This window comes from Oreochromis niloticus, linkage group LG17 (assembly GCF_001858045.2).
Source record: "Oreochromis niloticus isolate F11D_XX linkage group LG17, O_niloticus_UMD_NMBU, whole genome shotgun sequence".
In the NCBI taxonomy this organism is placed as follows: Eukaryota; Metazoa; Chordata; class Actinopteri; order Cichliformes; family Cichlidae; genus Oreochromis; species Oreochromis niloticus.
In genome coordinates this window covers 20,064,796-20,082,434 of record NC_031981.2, presented here as the reverse complement: position 1 = coordinate 20,082,434, position 17,639 = coordinate 20,064,796, and the positions used below count along the sequence as shown (strand labels likewise).

General features: G+C 42.4%; 1 protein-coding gene across 1 annotated transcript in view; it reads left to right on the top strand.

Moving 5' to 3' along the window:
* Positions 1-17,639, top strand: part of shank3b (SH3 and multiple ankyrin repeat domains 3b) — a 59,453-nt gene extending 41,814 nt beyond the window's left edge. The window contains 12 exon segments of the mRNA XM_025899740.1: positions 346-428; positions 651-775; positions 1,147-1,279; positions 1,816-1,896; positions 1,982-1,999; positions 3,211-3,341; positions 4,660-4,753; positions 5,063-5,428; positions 5,854-6,144; positions 6,832-8,128; positions 9,343-9,725; positions 9,728-17,639. Of these exon segments, the coding sequence (XP_025755525.1) occupies positions 346-428; positions 651-775; positions 1,147-1,279; positions 1,816-1,896; positions 1,982-1,999; positions 3,211-3,341; positions 4,660-4,753; positions 5,063-5,428; positions 5,854-6,144; positions 6,832-8,128; positions 9,343-9,725; positions 9,728-9,936 (3,211 nt within the window). The 3' untranslated portion in view covers positions 9,937-17,639.

Genomic DNA, 17,639 nt, shown 5'->3' with positions numbered 1-17,639 from the left:
AATCCAAACTTTGTCTGAGAGCCAAATGTAGCTGCCGGGTCGACTTAGATTTGAGCTAAAACTCCGGTCACTGATGAAGAGGGCATATTCAGCTGCTGTCCTTGCTGAGGCTTTTACAAAAAGTACCTTTATTAATAAATCATTCATTTCATGTCAGCAGAGCATTGAGAGCATGGCTCAAAAAGCTGGTGGAGGACAGTTTAATATTTTAACGATTATCACTTGTTCGTCATCATCTGTAGTTGCGCTTTAAAAGCAATTTCATTTCAAGTGGTTCAAACCTTGGAGGCGCAATAGAAGATGGAGGGATCTTTTGTGAGCCTCAGTTCTTTCTTCATGTTTCAGCGATTACGTGATCGAGGAGAAGACGGCCGTGCTGCAGAAGAGGGAGAGCGAAGGATTTGGCTTCGTCCTCAGAGGAGCTAAAGGTAGAAACTGAGGGACGGGTGGTGGAGTGGTGGGCGTTTGGAGGAAGAGGAGGAGAGATTTAAAAAAAAAAAAAAAAAGCTCCTTGCTGTGTTTCATGACACCTACACAGTCCACAGAGTCTGGCTTCCTGTGGAAGCAGAATCAGACTCCGTGGACTGAACCCTCGCTAGTCTGAGGTGGGAGGAGCTTCTCTAACTCACCCGCTCTCTCTTCATTTCCAGCTGAGACGCCCATCGAGGAGTTCGCTCCAACCCCGGCGTTTCCCGCCCTTCAGTACCTGGAGTCAGTCGACCAAGGGGGCGTGGCCTGGAGGGCGGGGCTACGGACCGGAGACTTTCTCATCGAGGTAACGGCGACTTCATTTTATATTCAAGTAGACACTTAGTCAGCTGACAGACATTTACTGACATTTTTTTCATGTTTTGTTTTTCAGTACTTTATTTTGTTTCTTATTCATTTTATTTTTAACTTAGTTTTTTATTTTCATTTTCATATTTTTTTGCTGGTTTATCATTCTCAAGCATATTTGTCATATGAGCACGCTCTGTGAACAGAAAAGAGAAGATTAAGATGGAAACTTGATATTTTATGACCTCAGTTTTAACAGTTTTTTTTTACTTTTTAATCACCTGCAGGGACAAAAAGTTGTGAATCTTTGTGTTTGGGCCTGTGAAACATTTAAAACATTATGACTTGAGCTGTCTGTCTTTTCTCCAGGTGAACGGTACCAATGTGGTGAAGGTGGGTCACCGGCAGGTCGTCTCTCTAATCCGGCAGGGAGGAAGTCGCCTGCTGATGAAAGTCGTCTCAGTTTCCAGGAAATCTGAAACCAACCTGATCAGGAAAAAAGGTAAAGCCACCTGCTGTCCAGCCTTAGTAAGATTTGATTTTATTGGTACACAACAGTGTACAGTTAGTACAGTGATTTAAAACAAAGAAAGTCAATCTTTTCAGGACTAAAAAGGACTACAATACAATAAATTAAGTGTCATATAAAGTGGGTTTTATTCAGTTCTAATAACATTTAAATAAGAAAAATAAACGTGAACTGGGAAGAATAAAGTTTTATTTTAGTTTTACCCCCTTGTTTCAATAAATAATCAAAACAAATTAAGATGTAATTATAGATGTAACAGTCAAACCATTGTATAAATACAAGATGCAGTTCAAGTTTAGTTAGCGAGGAGGTAGCTGCACGTGCTCACTGGAGCTTCTGTGTATTTGACATGTCAGTGACATAACGGCTATCTGTGAACATGTGACTCTTTACAGGGAAACTTATCTCAGCACTCTTTCTTTTTATAAGTGCTGTAGACCAAAATACCCCACCCCCACCCCCCAACACACACACACTGTGTACCACTAATATGCAATCTTGCTTTGTAGCACCGCCCCCTCCAAAACGAGCCCCCAGCACCTCCCTGACCCTGCGATCCAAGTCCATGACGGCTGACCTGGAGGAGATAGGTAAACACACACACACACACACACACACACACACACACAGTTAGACTGTAGCGGTGTGTGTTGCTGACCTTTGCTCTGTCTGCAGCCAGGAGGAGACGCTTCGGTGAGTCACATCGACCTCACGGTCATCGTGTTGTGACCCTGCGGTGACATTTGTCTTTGCAGTCTGTTGGCATGATGTCGCAGTGATGTCATCAGCTGCATTTCCACCAGAGTCCAGGTTATTTCTGTGCAGACAGTTTTAACCAGACACAGTCGCACAGCAGTGACACCAAGCTCTGAACATCCACTGGGACTCCACATACCCGCCTGTGTGTAGTGACCGTGGACAGGTTGCTGGTGACTGAGTGGATGTTTAGAGGTTTAAAGATGAGGTGCCCGTCAGAGTCGCAGTCTGACAAATATTTAGCAGCCCACCCTACAGTGCAGTGAAACACTGTTTGTCCCCTTCCTGATTTCTTAGGTTTTTATTTGCATATTTGTCACACTTACATGTTTCAGGGATTTACGAACAAATTTATTGCCTCTGACCACACACACAACCAAAAGATGAAGCCGTGCCTCCAAGTGACACTAATCTCCCAAATACTCAGAACATTAACACGAACGTAACTCCTCCCAGCCCAGATGGGGACTTTGTGAAACCCACAAAGTTAGTCACCTGGCCAGCCTCCTTCATCGAAGCACAACAAAGCTGATTTTAAGGGCACAGGGTGAATGACAGAGGAGACAAGAAGGCACAGAGTTTGGATTTTGGGGAATTCGGGCCAACACTTTGGCCTAATTTTATCTCCTGGAATGTTAGGTGGAAGAGCAGCTGATGTTTTTCATTGATGTCGCGACTTTTCAGGGCTGTAGCTGAATCAAGTATAGCTTCTACAATTACACACAAACAGCAACGTGTTCAGTTTTTATTTGAGGCTCGTCCATTTTTTAAGGCATCATTGATATAAGTTCATCTACCCCCTGACCCCTGTTTTTCCCAAAAGGGGGGGATGCTACAAAAAAATGATGCTTGAAAAACCTCAAAAAATAAAGAGTAACATGGTGATTCTTGAGTTTGGAATTTGATTCTTCTAAGCGCTTTTAAATTGAAACACCTTTTTTTGTCTGTTTTGACACTTTTGAGAGTCCACGTTTTGCGTGAAGTCCTGCTGCAGCCCTGGTGACTGATGTTGTGATGTAGCTCTGATGTCATGATTTCGCCACAGTGTTTGTCACGCTGTTTGGAAACTTTCACAGTGGTGTGGTCGTGACCGGATGCTTAATCATGTCTTGTTAGGAGTCTGTTCACGTTCCTCTTTGTCACTTCAGAGAAACTGGATGAGATGTTGGCGGGAGGTCAACAGGAAGTCGTCTTGAGGGGCCGCCCATCAGATGACTTCAGGGCGGCGACGGTGAAGCAGAGGCCAACCAGCCGCCGTATCACACAGGCAGAGATCAACGTAAGACACGGTTGAGCTAATGGGATAAACACAGAGCAACCGTAGTGAGAGGATGATTTTTAATCAGAGATTCCTGAGTCGCAGGCTGTCACAGCTCAGTGTTTACCTGCACACAGACTAATCAGATTTTCTTCTCTCAAAGCCTTCAAGCCCCCATAACATCAAATAATAAACAAGCATTTATTTTAGCTGAACTGGTCACTACTTATTGGAAATAGTTTTGTTTACGGTAAACATTTCAAAATCAGTGGAACGGTCTCTGTGCAGATCAGTCAAATGTGGCTTGTTTGTAGCCGGGTTCATGCTCACAGGTATTGCTAATCAGGCACAGGTCAGGCACCTCAATGTCAGTAGCAGAATAATCTGTTTGGCATTGCCAGAGAGAAATGGTAAAAAGAAACGTGACTAATAAGCATTTCTATCCAAAGGCTGATTTGAACACTTTTGCTGAGAAAGGGGAAAACACCTGTACTATGAAGCAGGATACAAGGCTTTTGTCCTGAGCATGTTAGGTTCAAGATAAGATATAGATCAAGATAACACGTACAAAATCAACACCTATTGATCAACCAGTTCTCTAAAGTTTAGAGCCGCAGTTTCTGGAAGATCCCTCAGACTTCAGAGCTGATAAAAAGAGGCACTAAAGTTTTTATACATCATCTGAAGGTTTGTCTTTCCTTGATAAGGATCAAAAGGAAGTATAAATTCTTAAGGGAAACTTTATTTACTTTAGTAGGGAACAATTTTACTCTTCTATATAAATGATAATTCTATTCAGTTGTATTATAGCACCAAATCTGAACAACAGTTGCCTCAAGGCACTTTATACTTTAAGGTAAAGACAATAATACACTAAATTGATGATAAGAGGAGTCTTTTATATAAGCAGTATTTGTTTACCTTATGTAACGTTTACAAGTAAGCTCAAAAACCATTTGAAATCTATTTTCATATTTCCCTTTTAACTGCTCTCAGGCCTTTAAAGGATATGGTTGAGATCATCATAGACACCATAAGAATACTTACTTGTCGGGGTTGTTACTTTTCTTAAAAGTACCAGGTATTTAAGCACTGAAGCAACACATTTATTTAAGAGTATAAGCAGCTGACTGAGAAACCCTGGGTTGATTTATTGAGCCAATAACCACCTTTGCTTGACCATTTAGCCTGGTTTCCCAGGAAAATAACCTGGGTTTATTTACTTCATGGCAGTACTGACTTCATATGTAAAAAGTAAATAGTCGTCAGCATAGAAAAGCAAAGAAATATCTTAATTCTTGGATTTTTAACAAAATCTTTGTGTTGTTTGTGTCTGTAGTCGCTGTTTGAGCGTCAGGGTCTGGTGCCCCCTTCAGCTCCAGAGAAGAGCACCATGCCTTTACCCAGAGGGATGTCCAGAACCAAGAGTTTTGGTGAGAAATGTGGCATTACACCAAACTGTCTCATAAACTCACATTTTGTAAAATATGTCACTGGCTGAGCATAAGAGTACCGGAAATAGGAAAGTCGAGGCATCGTTGGCTTCCCATTTTATGACCCAAGAAGAAAGCCAAATCATCATAGTGCTGCTGTAATAGGCAGACTGGTTTCAAGCTAGCTAACACCACAGATAACTTTATACCAAAAACTTTAATTCATTGATCCAATGCAGACATAAGATCTCTTCGTAAGACCAATCGGTGTGGTCGATTTATTTTGACATCTCATTGTTACCACAACAGGCACACCGGACGACGACAGAATCACGGCTCTGATCAATGAAAGTCGGTTTCCACGGAGCTCTTCACTGACAGACAGCTTCATCCCTCCTCCTCCTCAAACAGCACCGCCTCCTCCACCCTCTGCATCCTCTACCTCCTCGCTCTTCATACTCGACTCTGGACCTCCTCCCTCTTTTCTCCCTCCTCCTCCTCCAGCACGAGGAGATGGACTGACCCGCTCTAGTTTCAAGCCGGGGGCAGAGCCAAGGCTTCAGGAGCTTTCAGATTCACCAACGAGGAGCCACACCCACGCCGAGCGGCAGAGAAAAGCAAGGTCCATGATCATCCTGCAGGACACGCCTCCACCACTGCAGCCTGATGCTCACGGTGCCCCTGCTACTCACACACTTCACACCGCCACACACACCGCCACACACACGCTTCACACCGCGACACACACATCTACGCTGTCTCTGCACAGCACTAGCCCCGCCCTTGGCCACTCACCTCTGTCGCGGCGTCGGGGAAGAGCAATAGAAAACCCCTATGCTAATGTGGGACAACAGGCTCCACCTACCAAACCCCAGAGGAGGAAGTCACCATTACTGAAACAACTTCCTGTTGAAGAGCAGGGTTAGCATTTTTCTGTCTGATGTCTGTGGCATGTTTGTCTCAATCCTAAGTGCATGATTGGATATGTTGTTCAGAGAACCATGACTCGTGTTTGCTTATTTTTTAAATATATTTAAAATAAAATTGGGCTGAGACACCAAAACAAAGAAAAATAGACTCCTAATATTTAAATTTTCCAGGTCTTGGGATCAAAGATCACGATTCATCCAAAGAAGGAGGTGGACCCAGCAGCCCCAGCAGGGCTGAGCTGTACCAGCAGCAGGTTCTTTCAGAGCGCGCTCGAGTTCAGGGTCGCCGGTCGTCTCTCTTCTTGTCAGTGGAGGGAGCGGGGTCAGAAAATCAGGCACCGCCTCTTCTGACACAGAGCCACTCGATGGATGACCTCGGCGAGCTTCCCCCTCCAGCTCCGGTCCTGTCACCTTCACCGACGCCTCATACCTTCCTCCACCCGCTGACAGGGAAACCTCTAGGTCTGACTGACAGCACACAGTTAATGAATGTTCTCAATGAGAATCAGGCTGCCACATTTTGTATGGGTTAATAACAATAATCACCTCTGGAAAAGCTAGTTTTATTCAATTCAAGCTTAGAATAGAAAAGAATAGGAGAGCCTTGAAGTGCTTGACAGATCAAAAGGCATATAAAGGTAAAACCTTGCGGTACGGGTAAAGCAAATAAATAAAAAATAGAGATTCTAAAACTAAGGAGGTATTCTGCAAAACACTAGTGGTGAACAACCTAGGCCAGAAAAAGTTTTAAGGCTGAAGAAAGTATCAGACAAGATCTTAATGATCTCCACGTAGTAGAAGAACACTACAAAATAAAACACAACCTACAATGCAGTGTTGAGGCTCTCAACAAAACATGAAATGGCCAGACAAAGTAAAGGTATTAAGGCTGAGGACGACAGACAGGGCCTTTGTGTACTGTGCATTGTAGAAGGCAACTCAAAAGAAAACCTTGAGTCACTTTACAGAATATAACAGGACCCGGGACAGAGCTAGCGACTTCAGAAAACGTAAGATAGAATATTAAGAGATTTTGCAAAACAAAACACAACCTAGGTAAGATCCTAGACCTTGACAATATACTGAAACTTGGAATTCAAGTTTTTGTCTGCATGGATTTTTATTCTCACTTGTGTTGTTTGTCTTCAGACCCGTCCTCTCCACTCGCCCTGGCACTTGCTGCAAGAGAACGAGCACTCACCGCCCGCACACCGAGCCCTGAGCCTCGAACTAAACACGCTTCTGCCTCCACCACACCCATCCCCACCCCGGCTGCCAGTCCTGAGGGCAGACACAAGCGAACGCCCATCACCACTCCACAAAGCAGTCCTGAGCCACGATCCAAGCGCACCACTCCTCAGACAAGCCCTGAGCAGCGGACCAAACGCACCACTCCCCAAACGAGTCCTGAGCTAAGGCATAAACGCATAACCCCACCCCTTTTCCCAGATGGACAAGTTGAGCGCCCAGAAACAGAGGGAGGAGTGACATCACCTGCCGCACCCTCCCCTGAGCGCTGGAGACCCTCCCCTTTGCCACCACTGGCCAATGAGGCTCATTCTCCTCTGATTGATAGACGTAGAAGCCTCACAGTGGGCAGTTCAGAGGAGGAGGGAGGGGCTTACACAGTGACACTCCCACCTGCCTTGTTATCATCCAGCGATGAGGAAACTAGGGAGGAGCTGCGTAGAATTGGTCTGGTGACTCCCCCTCCTGGCTTTGCAAGCCCTCCTGCTGCTCCTCCCCCATCCTCTCTCACCTTGTTGCCACGACGAGGTGGAGAGGGAGGGGGAGGAGAGAGTGGTCCTGAATCTTTGGGTAGACGAGGAGATGAGGAGGAAGGAGGTGATGAAAGGCTTCATGACAGCTCGTCTTCCCCAAGCTCCCTCCCACCCTCCATCACCCTGGCTTCTCCTCCTGCTCCATCTTCCCCATCTTCCCCACCTGCTACTCACCCATCTCCTTCATCCGCCGCTACTTCCCCATCAGGGCTAAAGCCTCGCCTTCGTTCACCTATCGGTCGAGGACGTTCTGCACTCCGGGACCCCCTATTAAAGCAGTCGTCGGACAGTGAGCTCCTCCCATCTGCTGCATCATCATCCTCCCCCTCCTCCCCACTTTGCTCCTCTCCCACCAGTGGCGGAGGCCGACAGCCACGCTATTTGTTTCAAAGGAGGTCTAAGTTGTGGGGGGGTGGGGATCAAGATCGACGGGGCTTCAGTCCGGAGGAAGGAGGGGGGCGTCCAGCAGCCTTGGGAGGCCAGGGATCCGGCTCAGCTGTGGATCTAACAAGCCGGTCAGCTTCTGCACTAGAGCTAAGCGGCAGGGCGGGGTCTGGACTGGATCTAGCCAATCGGCTACAGCTGCTCAACAAAGATAGCCACTCTCTGGGGGAGGAGCCAAGCCCCCTCGATCCAGGTCGAAGGTCACCAGTAGGAGGTGCCAGGTACACCAAATATTGTAAATATTGGTGTGGTGTGCTGTTGATCTGGCAGTGTGTTTGCTTGAGTAGATGTTTTGTAACAGTCTGTTATTTGTATTGTTCCAGATGTGTGGACAGTGGGGAGAGTAAATCGTAGGTTTTAATCTCTGGTAAACATTTCTTGTTATTACCAAGAGATGGCTTTCATCAGCTAACAGCTGACTAACGTGCACCACCTTTGACTAACTACTAAATATCTCATTCAATTACTCTCCCATCTGTCTTTTGAACAAAAGTAGGGAAATGTTTAATAACCACATCACCTGAAAGGAATAATCTTTTTAGAGCTCAGCAACCATAACAGACCACAACAGCCCTGTCAAGCCTTGTATTTGTTTATATCTTGAAGTTGTACAGGAAGGTTTTTGGGGGGGAAAGCTTCTGTTATCATTTTCAAATCACAAAAATAGAAGAGGAGCTAGGACTAAACCTAATATACACCAAAAATAAGAGTGGGGCTAGGACAGAGACACACAGACACTAAGGAGTACTTTGAACAGTATTTTAATGTACTTTGATCTAAGACAGATTACATACTAAGAATAAGGAGGACTTCAGATAGCCTAGCTTAAGACATAACCCTAAGGTACTTAGCAAAATAAAAAGGACCTAGACCAGAGCCTTGAGGTACTCCACGAGACATGATAGGATGTTGGCCTTTGACAAGGCATCAATTGGACATTTTATCTTACCCTAATCTCTGTGTTTCTTGTAGGTAGCACAAGAAATACAGCCATCTTCATATATTCTGTACAGAAATGTAAACAACCAAACCAAGTTATGTTAAAATGGTTTATCGGTGTGATCTGACCATTTAACTTCCAGTGAAACAATGCTACACATTAATTTTCATGACTGTACAACATGATCAGTATTAGCAAAGATATGAAATTGCTTGCCCAGCTTTAGCCCCAGTCTTTCAACAGAAAGCAGCCTGAAGTAGTTTTCCAAGATCCTACAGAATTAAAGGTTCTTAACTAGACAGTCAAAATGCAGGGTGTTCTCTTCAACAACTGTTTCAAAATTTGAAAAGAATAATGTACAATTTATCTGCCACAACTTTCACATAAGAATACAATACTTGACAGGAAGCTGTAACTAATGATTATAAGGCTTAACAAAGGATCATTTACACTGTGTTTAACCCATAACTAAACACTCTATTTGTTGTGTTGCAGGTTGTTCTCCAGTCTCGGTGAACTTCACACCATCTCCCAGAGAGGATATGGCGCCACCTATACAGTCCGACCTGGAAGTCGCTACCCTGTCACTCGCCGGAGCCCTTCTCCTTCTCCCTCGCCCTCTGATAGGTCAGTGGGACTCCCCTCCACTACCGCCCCCTGCTCTGAAAGGCCAGATCTGAGCTCAGGTCGCGGTCTAACCATCCTAAAGTCCTCCAGTCTCAGCCTCCCCTCAGAACCAAAGGAGGTTCGGTTTGTGATGCGAAGCGCCAGTGCACGAACCAGATCCCGTTCCCCTTCCCCTTCACCCCATGCCTCGCCCTGCCCCTCCCCGGTCCTCAGCGGGCCCTTGTTGTCCCTACGACCATGGAGGCAGCGGCCCTCAACTTGTGGAATAAATACGATGTGGGTGACTGGCTGGAGAGCGTGGGTCTGGCCGAACACCGCCAGCGCTTCCAGGACCACGAGATTGAAGGCTCCCATCTCCCTGCCCTCACCAAAGAGGACTACGTGGAGCTAGGAGTCACCAGACTGGGACACCGGATCAACATTGAGAGGGCACTCCGACAGCTGCTGGATGGTTCCACTTGACCCCTCACCTCTGACCACTCACTTCTTAGATATCCTGAACTGTAACCTCAGACCCCCTGACCTCTGGTCAGACACTAGGCCATCTCTTTGAATTGAATAATCTTAGCAGTGACTGAATATTTAGACCTTAGACCAGACATTTTCTGGTTTATCAGCTCTTTGATCAGCAACATAAGGACTGGTAGCAGCTGCAGACCGCTGATGTTTCGTTTGCCTGTTAATGTCTGCATGCTCCATAAAAACTCCCAACCAAACCAATCATGTCACACCGAGTATTATGGTTGTGTAAATTAACAATCTGACACCAGCAAAGGAGATTCTTTAACACCAGTCATGAGGAAAATCATGAGGTTCAACTGCAGGAATTCATTTGGGGCTGAAAATAAGTCCATGCTTGACAGAATATTAAAGATCGGAGAATTATTTTTTTCAAATACACCACCTTAGTCCAAAACATTTTTCAGTTTTTTTTAGTCAAAAAAGACACATTTAACATTCCCACATATGGGCACTCAGTCATTTAACTGGGAATTATAAAATGTCAGAAGACACTAATAGAAGATATTGATGACAGACATGTGCAGACATGTGAAAACTGGTCGCTGAACTATTGAAACAACCAAATGAACTGACTAAATCTTGTCAGCCGGACTCACTCAGTTTTACACTGTGACAGATTTGTCAGTGTTCTCTGATAGCATGTTTGCTAGTCTTTCCAATTGCTGGCGCAACATTACCTATAAAAGCAGAATCCTCTCCTGACCATGATCCAACATACAATTTCACTACAAGCCATTAAATTTTACCATACTTAGAATTAAAATGTACCAGTAAGTCCCACAATGTGAACAAACTGGGAACAAAATCAATCAGAGTTTCCCAGACCGTGATGTAACTTATGAAACAGCTGCTTCTGTACAGCCAGGATTTAAAAATGAAAAATAACAGTCAGTGCATCTGAGAAAGGCAGAACAATGAAAGGAACTGAAAAATCTTATCAACACAACTCTGCTCTTAAGCTACGAGAGATTTGAGTGGCCATTATTTTTTTTAAATCCGAAGGTAACTACTCAGTAACAGTTACTAAAATTTATGGTGTATTACGATTCTTGAAGACTATAAGCTGCAGCTTTTCAAACAGTTGCTTGTTGTTACAGTTTTTGATGGACAGTAAACACTCAAACATCCAGAAACATCAGTTATAAAAGCATTACCTGAATTCGGGTCTGGACCATTACAAACAGCTCTGCTGCCAGCCTCTAATGGTGATCAAAGAGCTGATGTGACAATCCGACTACAAACACACCGAGACGGGTCGTGTCCTCGTGCCGTTCTGGTTCCCCAGACGAGTTTAGCTGGACCTTTGCTAGCGGAGCTGGATGACTGGCGAGCTACTGGGAGTCTCTACCGTAACACCGGGAGATTATAGCTGAGGATATTTGTCCGTCCTTTTCTTGTGACTTAACTTTTGTTTTCCCAAATAATCACTCATGACGAGTTTGTGTTAATTTTTGAGTTCATACTATCTTAAAGCTGATCATTTAGAATTTATGAATAACAAGTAACAATAATGTGGTGGTGATGAGTTTATAATAGTCCGGAAAATGATTTTGAGTTCCTTATGATTTGACAATGAGTTGAATTTCAAGGTCATCTCGGCGATGTTTTTGGAATTCATAATGATTTGTCAATGAGTGTGACTTTGTGCTGATGTGCTATGTGTTTCAGGGAGAGCTGCAGCAGAGCTCCAACTGTAAACCTCTCTGGTTTCTAACCTGCTTATCGAGGGCTTACTGTACATGGTGCTATTTGTTTAAAGCCATCTGTACAGAAAATACTTTCCTCCTTCCCCTCTTTATCTTCCTCACCCTGATATCTATTAATTAGCCCCCTTAAATTTAATCAAAGAACGACTTTCAGGAACAGGCCATAAATGGAGTTTCCTCCCTGCCATACTGGGGATTTTTCATCCCTGCCATATGTGGAGTTTCCTCCTGACCACAGAGTTTACATCAGAGTTCCCCTGTAAGACTTAACATCCACTCATTTTAATTCTACTTCATCTTATTTAATTTTTCACCATGAAACGTTTTCATGTTAAGTCACAGTTAAAGTTCAGAGGTGAAGGATTTTTGTGCAGTTTCAGTATCCAACACAGCTGCAGACTCTAGCTCACTCTCTTGCAATTAATTAAATTTAATGTATATTTACACTTACCAGCAGTATATAAACTTGTAATAAAGTATGATGGCCAAAAGATGGATAGGCAACAGGGAACGATATTATAAGCAGTGTAAGATATGGCTTTTCTGGAGATTTGGCGCCTTCCCCCTAAAGGAAATTCACCAGGACTCTTATAAAGATATATTTCACCATTTGGATGGATTTAATTTAATCAAGCAAAAAAAAAAAAGAAATGTTGATCTGTAGAACTGTGCAGTCACTCAAAATGTAATCTCGGATAACAGGAAGAGAGACTCAAATGAACCGAAAATTTCTGAAACATTTTGGGTTTAAATGCTCAAAAACTCTGAGATGTTTCCAAAGAAATCGAGTTTAAATCAAATTATGATCACGGCTGATCAAAATAGTCAGGATTGCAATTTTTGCCATCATGTCACTAGAAATAACAGAAAATCTTCTGCTTACAGTTGTAGTTGCTCCTCAAAAGCTCAATTTGAGCTGCAACAAACCTCTGGACATATATGACACACTACAACCGCACATTAAACATTAACTACATGTTTATATGCTGCTAATAAATGTAAATAAGTAATTTATGTGCCTGCTGTGGAATCTAATCACAAAGAAGCTGAAAGAATTCATGTAGTTGGAGATACTGTCCAAAATTACAGGAAGCTCTCTAAGTTAGAGTTTATGGAAACCGGCTGGTGCACTTTATCCTGATGTGTCGTTCACGCCAAATGTGAAGCAAAGTTTCACCTCGTGTGGAATCAGTCACACTGGAGACCTGTGAATATTCACCGAGCAGCCAGCGGGATAAAGATGAAGCTGGAAACAAGTTCCAGAAACGCATCCTCACAGTTTACACTCTGTTTCCTCCGAGCTCGCTCCTTTTTTTCTCTTTGTCTAAAAGCAAAGTCGAACCTTTCAGCTCCAGCTGTTCTCAACCAGCGCCGATAAGCTCCTCCCTCATTTCTGATCTCACTGGTATCAGCAGAGGATCACCGCTGATGGGTTCTCATGCGAGCAAATGTGGATTTGCCTTTATTGTTAAACAGACTGATCATATCCGTACCGTGTGAAAACTCTGCTTCACGTTTGTTGTGAACGCACCGTTAAAGGGGACCTTTATATTTTTATACTAGCGCTAGATCAGAGTAGCTTTGTACAGGTCAAAGTTCAAATAATCTTCATAGTAACATTCCTGTCTTTATACAGGCCCTCAGTTCACCCTGTCTGAAACAAGCCAATTTATCTTCGGGCTCTTTCCTTGACAGCCTACTTTCCTCTTATTGGCTAACTTCTGGAAGCCTGCCGAGGGGCAGCATCCAGTGCTTGTGAGGTGTACTCTGAAGGCCAAGTGTTCGGCTCACAGGGATTATTTCTACTCATGTTTACCTCATTATGTGTTTATATACACACATTAAACATCACAACATCAGACAGATGACAACAAAATAAGTAAAGGTTTCATATTTTACTACAGCACTCATGATGATATTATTATAATCCATCACTTTGACCTCTGAGAAAACAGACTTATTAAGAGCTTTGTGTTTATCCTAGCTTAGCACAAAGCATGGAAGCAGGAGGAAACTGTTAGCCTAGCTCCATCACAAGGTAAAAGTCCACGTTCTAGCTTATTTACATGGTGTAGTGTTGTATTCAGAAAACTAAAACAGAGCAGTCCTGAGTACAACTCAAACAGCCTCCTTTTTATTTCACTGTCTTTCTACATTTGCACATTAACAGCATGTAAGTGGGTGGAAACTGGATTCCTCCAACCTATAAACCAGCGTTCTTTACGTACCGGAGACTTGAATAGAATTTTATTTCAGACATTTTCTTAAAGTCACACCGCCCCCTTCTTTTCTGAATATTTGAATTTGGTTTAAAAAAGAATGAATCCCTCTGTTTGCCGCCCTCTAAAGCACAATCAAAGCTTCAGTGCCTGTTCCCACAGCAGATCGACTGCTTCTGTCTCGTTTCCTTCCGACTTCAGTTCCCAAACAACCTGCTGAGCTGCAGTCATGATTTCCAAAGTTCTACAAGTTGATGTTGACACGCTTTTATGGACAAAGTCATATAGAATGTACAGACTATTTACAGCACATTACAGTAGACTATATGGTCTGTATAATATATATTATGGTAGAATAAAATGTAGCTATAGTGTAAAATATAAAGTAGACAATAAAGTTTATTTAAAAAAGTAATATTTTGGTAGGCTGTAGTCTATGAAGTCTTTAATCTAATGAGATATTCAGAGCTTGTAAGCAGCTACACTGAGCTCAATCTGGAAACAGTGCAAGTTTCAATTAAACCAGGTTTCATTTTTTCAATGAGGAAATCAAACGTGCGTACATTTAAATATACAATAAATTAACAGTGTCTTTTGTCCACAGAAACACTTACCAGTACTATTACCTTACATTATTGAGGTGACTGCTGTTGTGATTTAATGCTATATAAATAAAACTGAATAGAACTGAATTGAATTGAATACACTATAAAATAAAATTCTGCTTAAGTTCAGGATATTTTTGCGTTGGGTTCATCCAATCTTAACCTTCAGTTCTACTTAAATAAAGCTACACATCTGATGGGAAATCAGATGACCAAAGTCTGGCTTCTTGTAATTCTTCCTCTCGCTACAGACATCCTGGAAATCAGGCCGATAACTTTCTGTTTCTGGTTATCCAGAATAGACTGTAATGACTCTAGTCTGAAATAAGACTGGAAAAAATGTGACCAACAAAACAAAAAACAGAAGTGGCAAAGAAAAGAAAAAGGCTAGCACCTGATTCTTTTCTTGCTTCTCTCAATTGATGTTGTACTTACTGTGCGCAGACTGATTGTGTTACATTTTGAGCAGAGAAAAATGCTCCGCAGAAGTGTTTTAAAACACAATAAGAAGAGAATCGGTGGATCGTCTGTGTAGAAAGCTACAAAAACCCAGTTCGGGTCATCATCATTGCTTCCTTTGGTTTTATCGATTAGCCAAACCGCTCTGGACCAAAAGTGTCTTTGAATGTTTAATCTGCAGATCAGAGTCCTGCAGTGTGGCTGCTTACACTGAGAGAATATCACTTGAGTCAGGTATTCTGTACATGTATAGTATATATTATAATGGACTACTGATAGTCTACTGTACAGAGTCATGCGCAGAATGAGTCAGTGAATCAGGTTGGAAGCAGATCAGTGACCTCAGGTCCCCACCTGTGCTCTGTTACACCTGACATGAGGTCAGTCGCCCATCGTAGGACTTCTCAGCCAATCAGAAATGACAACATTTAATCAGTTCTCTTATTTGAGCCAATCAAATGTAAGTAGGGCTAAACAGCAGGTGGCACCAATTCTTCTACTCACCCAGTGAGACTATTGTTTTTCAAACTTTTTTTTTGTTGGTTATTAACAACAAAAAAGATCCGAATAGACGTTTACGTAAAGGTTACCGTACGAGCATCAGCACGCTCTTATTCTACTTATTCAACACAGCTTCGTGTCATTTGACCGTCGTCATCATGGTTTCAGAACCACCTCATTAAACCATTACAACAGCTCCAGTCATTTTTTTCAGTTAACCCTGTGAGGCCTCAGTCATTGAATCCATGCACAGCCTGCAACTGAGTACGTAGGTCGCTGACGACATTCACAACATTTATATACTCATGTGAGGCGCTCCGCATCACTCTACTTAACCACCAGCTAGTGTTTTGGTGGTGGAGTTTCTTCCATGAATTGACTGAAAACAGATGGAAAGTCAGAAACGTGTATGAGGAGGTGATGCTATCGAGAGCCAATCACAGTCCCTGCAGCCTCAAACATATAATTTGTGCTTACATTTCAGTTACAGAATCCCACTTAGCTCTAACCGTTTGATTTGGACTCTTTTAAGAAAAAGTGTGAATTTTTTTTGTGTGTGTCTTAATGGTTTTAAGACGTCCCCGAACAAAGACTGAGACCACACAGTGTGAACATAATTAATTATCCATAATTAAGCCAGTAATTATACGAGTAAAGTTTTATCATTTCTATGACTTTTACAGTAAATCAGCATCAGTCATTTACTAACACATTATCATTGATGTATTTACTTAGGCAATAAATAAAGACGTGTCTGTTAAATCTCACAAACAAATTCTCACTAATACCATTTATTGACACTCATATTGGTATAGCAGTTTTATAATTAAAAATATGCTCAAATCACATGTAAATAAAGAGCGGAGCTCATAAACCATCCCATTCAGTAACTTTAAATACATTTGAAGTGAGCTGGATTACAATGTTATTCAGTCTACAAGATAAAGCCCTGTCCAAGTACTTTTGGTCATTTTTGGTTCTACAGTTTGTGTTTGCGTATTGCGGCCATCTACAAAGATAATAAGTCAATTGGAAAACCACAAAAAAGCTGCTTCGTGATTTTTGTGCTATTTAATACGAGCTCAGATTGTTTATTTCTCTAAAATAAATTCCATTTTTTTAATACACAGTACCAGACGAAGGTTTATAGACACTCACATATACATATGAATAACTTTTGCACTTGGCACTACTTGGTCACTCGAGGGTTAAATATGAGCTGTAAACCTATCAGAACAATGTCATTTATATTTGACTGTTATAATCGGGTCTGTGATGAAAAGATTTTTAATAATTCCTCTAAGAGAAAAATGAGGATATAAACCAAACCATAGCTCCTCAGCCGTGGTTTAAACCTCTAATTTTTATTATTTATGTTCCTCGATGTTCAGTAGCTGGGGATGGTCATGCTTTGGTCTTTTACCAACGTTCATGTCCATGAAGTGTCAGAAAATACACAAAGTTCAGTAACATTTACGCCCACGGCGGAGTAAGGAAACTCGAGAGTTCAGATTTTTACATTTTTGTGTTTAAAAAAAGGAAAAAACGAGTTTCTATTTAGAGATTTTACAGTCCAAACATAGAAGGGAATAGAAAGCCATCATTTATAAATGTTCACTTCATATATTTGTAGGTTAAAAGTTGGTTGAGAGCAGAATTTCTTTTGCTTAGGGTTAGAGAACTGTAGAAACCAGAGGCCACCCAGCAGGGGGCGCTGCAGATAGACGTAGAAGCGATAACTTAAAAACTTCCAGATTCTTCCAAATCTGTGTGTTAAAGTGATAATTGATCAATAGAAGCAGGATAAATCTGAAAGAATGAGCCAAAATGGAAAACTGGAAAATAATCCTCAGCTTCCTGCTGATTGGCTGAGAATCCTGGCTTTCTAACCTGCGTGTGAAACCCTCCTCCCCCTCCTCTTAAATCTCCACCTGCTTATAAGTTTATGGTTTTATGGTCCCCCCTCCTCCTCCTTTCTAGCTTCCTCTTTTTACAGTATGTTTGTAGTTTCTTCTGGAGTGAGTGGTGTGCGTGTACTTGTAGTTTTTTCTTCCCTTTTCTAAAAACCGAAGAGCACACGATGACAACTGATGAGCTCTGCAACGCAACAGATTGTAATCTTTATAATAAACTGTCATTTATTACAAACTGCA